At 28.8% G+C, this 6000-nt stretch overlaps 1 protein-coding gene across 5 annotated transcripts in view; it reads left to right on the forward strand.

Annotated features, from left to right (window-relative positions):
• The window catches only part of LOC123272755 (serotriflin-like), a 153705-nt gene extending 151824 nt beyond the window's left edge, over positions 1–1881 (forward strand). For all 5 annotated transcript variants that reach the window (XM_044739751.1, XM_044739750.1, XM_044739749.1 and 2 more), the window contains one exon: positions 327–1881. In XM_044739751.1, coding sequence (XP_044595686.1) covers positions 327–570 — 244 coding nt within the window. In that variant the 3' untranslated portion in view covers positions 571–1881. The remainder of the gene's footprint in view (positions 1–326) is intronic.
• The last annotated feature ends 4119 nt before the right edge of the window (positions 1882–6000 follow it).

Consider the following 6000-nt stretch of genomic DNA (forward strand, 5'->3'; position numbering starts at 1 on the left):
TCCCATAATTATAGTAACATTTCCCAAAAATTATGGGTATAATTCCCATAATTTAAGTAATCGCTCCTAAAATGGTATAGGACAATATTTCCTTAAAATTATAGGAATGATTTCCATATTTTTCTCTCCGTGTATTTATATATTTTTTTACATTTTTAATATATTCAAAATATATTTTTTATGTATTTCGACATATATTTTTTTTTCATGGGGATAATAATTAAAAAAAATTACAATCCATTAAAATTAAAATCCCGCAAATGCTTGTAAGTTTAAGTAGTACTAATATAATCTCCGAGTACTAATTAAATGATTGTCTTCACCAGGGGCAATTATCCAGATCGTCTCGGTATGCCTTACAAGGCCGGAGCGCCTTGTAGCAGCTGCAAGGAGCATTGCCGGGTCGGGAAACTGTGCAAGAATTCCTGTCCCTGGGCCGACTTGTGGGCGAACTGTCGACAGCTCTACGAGACGTGGCCGAATTGGCTCTGCGAAAGCGACACCCAGCAAGGACACGAGCGCCGGCAGTTCTGTCGAGCCACTTGCAGATGCCGGGACAAGATTGTGTGAATTAACAACCCGCAATTCAGTTCAGTAACTCGAAATTTAACCTACTAATTAACGATGTATGTGAATTTCCGTCAATGCAGTACAAAAGCTTCAGCATCGCCCCAAGGAAACTCCAATAAAAACGCTGACCATCTTGCCCCGATGAGGTATTTGACCCAAATTTTTTACCCAGGCTGCCAGGAATAGTGTCCTGAAGCACCTGGAGAAAGAATTTTTTCAATAGCTTACTTGGTTTAAGAGATATAAGCTTTCCGTACGTCCGGAATAAACTTTGTACGGATGTACGGATTGAATTTTTTGGGTTTATTTGCATGAAAATTGATCCGGTTTTTTTTGGGAATTGTTTGGTGATGTCTTCCGGGAAGATTTGAGTACTTTGTGGTTTATTTTTAAGACCCAGAATTTTTTTTTTAATTTTTTTTTAAAAGTGTGAGCGTTTTTATTGGAATTTTTAGTTGTAAGATTGTCAAAATGCTGATAAAGGTGAATTTAAAAAGTGTATTAAACTGGTGAAATAATGTAGCGGATATTTGCATATAGCGTATAAAGGGTACATGGAGCTGAGTGTTATATGATACTGTTAGAGTGAAAATTCCCTGGGGCATGGAAATCGCGAGCGAGATTTTTTGATATTTGTAAACGATAAACTGTCTGTATTTTATGCATGCAATCTGTACATAAAGTAGAGAGCTATATATGTAAATCATTATTATATATAATATATAAATATATACATATGCATATATATATTTCTGTGTATATATGCACTATCAAAGTGCTACTTCTCCATGCTCTGTATAAAGTTTAATGAAAAACTTGTTTGCTACTTTATTTTTATTATCGTATATTCAAATTCTTATGGATACATCTATAAATAATAATATTAAAAATAATAATAATAATATAATATATATTTATGAAGTACTTAACTCCAAACATTACGGTGCTATTTATTTTAAATTAATGCACAGTCAATGTTTTTTGTTTTTTGTTCTTAAATTATTATCTAAAAGATAAATTAGTTAACTTTATAAAGCATACTTTAAAACATAAGTGATAAATGTTGAAAATATATTAAATATGTAAAATATTTGTCGATAAGAAAAATTTAAAAACTTTAATAATAAAAGTAAATTTTTATTAATTCAGTCACAAATTAATAAATAATTATTAACGTGAAAACTTAAACTGTTTAACATAATATAAATAAAATTAGATGTAAAAAAATATGTAATGATAAGCATGGAAATGTGTTGAGATTATTTGTGATCAAAATATATATTAAATAAATTGTAATTCTATGAACAAATAGACGGTCTATTGTTAAATTAATTGAACATAAACTTCAACGGCGGATATATTTCCCGATGGTTGGAGCGGAGGCTCTGGGCGATCAGCGATAAGCGGTAACTGATAACAGTCGAGGTGAAGGGTGAGACTTTTTCCCTCAAGCTCACTTTAATGCTGGTCTTTTAATCTTTTATCCTTATCCGCTCGTTTTTCCTCGTTATGTTATTATATGTCTTTACTCTATCACACTTTAAGGCTCTTCAGCGCTCGGAAGATCCGAGTTGAGAAATCAGCCCATTTACCGCAAATCGATCATAAGGAAAAGTTTATGTTTTATATTTTTGTCTTGAGGAGTTAAACAAGCTTAAAATAAAAAAAAAAAATTTTTTTTTTTAAATCCTACACCCTAATTCCTCAATCTTTATTTGGATTTTTATTTATTATTTTATATTTTATTTTATTTTATTTAAATAAACAAACCCAACAGCCTAGGGGCCATTAATAGGGTTAATAATACAACAGAGTATATAAGAAAAAAAATTTTTGATTTATAACAAGATGACTTATAACTAGCATAGTGATTTCATATTTAATAGAATATTAATATTAATATTAATTATAAATATTCTATATTATAAATATTAATTATAAATATTAATACTAATTATAAATTTAATAGATAGATTGCTAAATAAGTAGACCATTGATGTGTTAGCAATTGCAAACCAAATCAAAAAATAATAGTAGTTAATAAAATTAAAAAGAAAAAATAATAATAAGAATAATGATAATAATTATAAAAATTGTAGCAATCGCACATAATTAACACCATTAAGCTGATAATTTTCCAAGTGATGCTGTTATACAGCCACTAAGTTAGTTATATCACTTTTCTTTAACCCTTCAGCACTCTCGCAAAACGATTTACTATCATTACTCGCGCGATGAGAAAAACTCTCACGCCTTATGTGGAAGCGCACGCATGCTTATAGTCCCTTTAATTTAAAAAATCTTAAATAAAATAAATTTCTTAAAACAAAAAAAAATTGACTTATTTAAAAATAATATTTAATAATAATACATCCAAACACAAATGCACTCTTACGGGAACCTCCGAACTGTACCGATCAGACCCGATTTTTTAAATTCTGACCCCCCTACTTTACTATTGCGATGAGAAAATATCTCACAGAGTTAATAAAATTTATTTTATTTTTTTATAGTATAGAACAATTAAAATAATAATATTGCAATCTGAAATAATATTAATTTTTTGACAGATAGAAAAAAAATCACATAGTCATTCCATTTGAAATTTGAAAGAAAATTTGAGTTATTGATGAGCGTGAGAGAAAATCTCATAGCGAGAGTGCTGAAGGGTTAAGGTTGCACGGACAGTACCCCGTAAGTCATAATAGAATCTAAATTTTTTTTTCATTAAAATTAAAAATTTGAATACGAAAATTCATTACTATAATTTAACCGTTACCTTACATTATTATTAATTAAAATAACTAAATAATTTCATTAACAAAAACAATAAATAGTCAACGTTTGACTCAAGTATTTTTTCACAAAACTCAGACCTGGCAACACCGCGCATAACAGCTGTTTGTATTTATCTCAATTTATCTAGCTGTGTAGTGTTGAGTTGAAAAACATAACCCATAAATGTACACAGGAATTATTAAAATTCAAAATTCGCGCGTTATGTTCTGTGCAATGTTGCCAGACTGCGCTGAATCACGTGGTTTATTTATTTTTAAATATGTCGGCCTGAAATTTTCGTGAATTTCTCATCTTTTGCATTAAAATATCTTTAGAAGCTTTCGTCAGAAAATTTTCATTTTATTTTTAACGTATTCTACGAAAGTTGATTGACTGAAATACAAGTTTTTTGTTTTTTAATCTTCCTATGAGGTAGTCAAATAAATGGATATATGTGCAATCCGCCAATAGTCTTTATAGGCTAGATGTTAAATTTCAATTTTTTAATAATTTATTAAAGGATAACCCTTCGTCAGATCTAATCCAAAAAATTAATTTTGACGTATGAGATAGCAATTCATAACATATCAAAAAATTAGCTTTTGATATTCACAAGTGCATTAGTGTCCGAACAACCTTAAGTTATTATCAAAAATTTTTATGATAAATTTCTTGCTAGCGGCAATAGTTATAATTGCCTCTTCAATATTAATTGGCGTACACTAGAAAAAATTTTTAGGGAGCAATAAATAGATTTTTAAAAATTTTGTCAAGTGACTTTTTTGGGAAAAAAACATATTTTTTATTAATTGAAAATATTTATTATAATTAAATGAGTTACTTGTTGATATTAAATAAATATTTTAAATGCTAACAAAGCGGTATTATATTTAAATAAATATTTGTTATCAGCAAACAAGATTTATTAATAGTTAATAAATATTTTTTAGGAGAATTAGTGGGTAGATGGCGGCACTCTAACCTGTAGTTATTTATTTATTTATTTAAATACAACCAAACCCAACAGCCGTAGCCATTAACAGGGTTAATAATTTTTACAAAGTTATTATTTTAAAATTATTTTAGTAGTAATGACAAGATAACCAAGAAAATTAAATAATAAATTCAGATTGTAGTAATCACTTCGTGGCTACTCGAGTAGATAAACATAAAAAATAACAAAAGAAAAAAGTAACAAAATTGTATGAAGAAAGTTTGAGCAATTATAGACATAAATTAAATTAAGGCCACTTCATAAAATAGTTTGCATAGAGATTATGATTAAGATTATGATTAGTTTGACAAGATTAAATCTAGACACACTGATAGAAGGATTTATTTGTATTAAAAAAATATTTGTTAATATTTAACAAATCATTTATTAGAGACCATTTTTTAGTATCAAACAAATATTTCTTAGTATTTAAAATGATTTGTTTGTATTTAATAAATCTGATATTCATTTATTAAATATTAATAAATCTTTTTAAATACTAAGAAATATTTGTTAAGGACTAAAAAGTGGTCTCTAATAAATGATTTGTTAAATATTAACAAATATTTTTAACTATAAACAAATCCTTTTATCAGTGCAATTATTTTGATAGTTAGTGGCTGAATTATACTGCTCAAATTTATGTAGATCACTAAAGTTATTAAATTGAATAATCAAAAGAAGTTGGTCCTCAATTCACCACTAGACGAACTCCAAGGGCACCAATGTCTTCATACGATGATAACAGCGATGTATCAAATATCCAGGTTTTTAAGAGATTGGCGAGTCGCAATTGATACGCCACCATCACGTGATCTTCTGTGAATAGTGCGTCTGTTGCATCAATATACTGAGTATAAATTCGGATCAGAGAGTTCATATTTGGTGTAAGCCAATTTACAGTTAGTGCCAGTATATCGCGCGCTAGATTCTACTAAGACGTTGATTTTTGTGTTAAAAAAAAACCACGCGGATTTTGGCAGTATATTGAATAGCTCGCTAGCTGGATACTTGCTTGTAGGTCTATTGACCTTTGCTCGAGTTCCGAGCCGAAGCTGGAACATGCCGAATAATAGAATTAGTGGGTAGGCGGCACTCTAACCTGTAGTTATGTTTATGCATTAGTTCGAGCTGTACCTGTACACATATAGTGTGTGACAGAGTCGCCATATTCTTTACTATACACAGAAAGAAAAATTTCTTGACTGGAGAACAAAATTCTTGGCTCAAGAAAATTTTTGGGTGCCTGAAAGAAGACCGAAGTTGTGTTGGTCGAAGTAAAAATTTTTCTTGAAATTCTATTCTTGGTGGAAGTAATTTTTTCTTAATTCAAATTATCATAAATACTTGATACAATTAATTTTTATATTTGATCAAGATTTTTAGATACTTTAGGGAAGCAGCGCCACCTACTTCAGTTGAGAAAAAAATTTTCTCACCTTGAGAAAATATTTTTCTTGAATATTTGATACCCATTTTATATTATTTTAGTGTGCAATTATACATATTGAATAAAAAAAATGGTTCAATATTATTTGATCTTCCCATTTGACATGTTAATCAATAAAAATATTAATGAAAATTTACTTCTATCTTTATATTTGATTTTTTGTAGCAAGAGAAATTTTCTCAAGACAAGAAAATTTACTTCTATCAAG

The sequence above is a fragment of the Cotesia glomerata genome, linkage group LG10 (genome assembly GCF_020080835.1).
Source record: "Cotesia glomerata isolate CgM1 linkage group LG10, MPM_Cglom_v2.3, whole genome shotgun sequence".
Taxonomy (NCBI): domain Eukaryota; kingdom Metazoa; phylum Arthropoda; class Insecta; order Hymenoptera; family Braconidae; genus Cotesia; species Cotesia glomerata.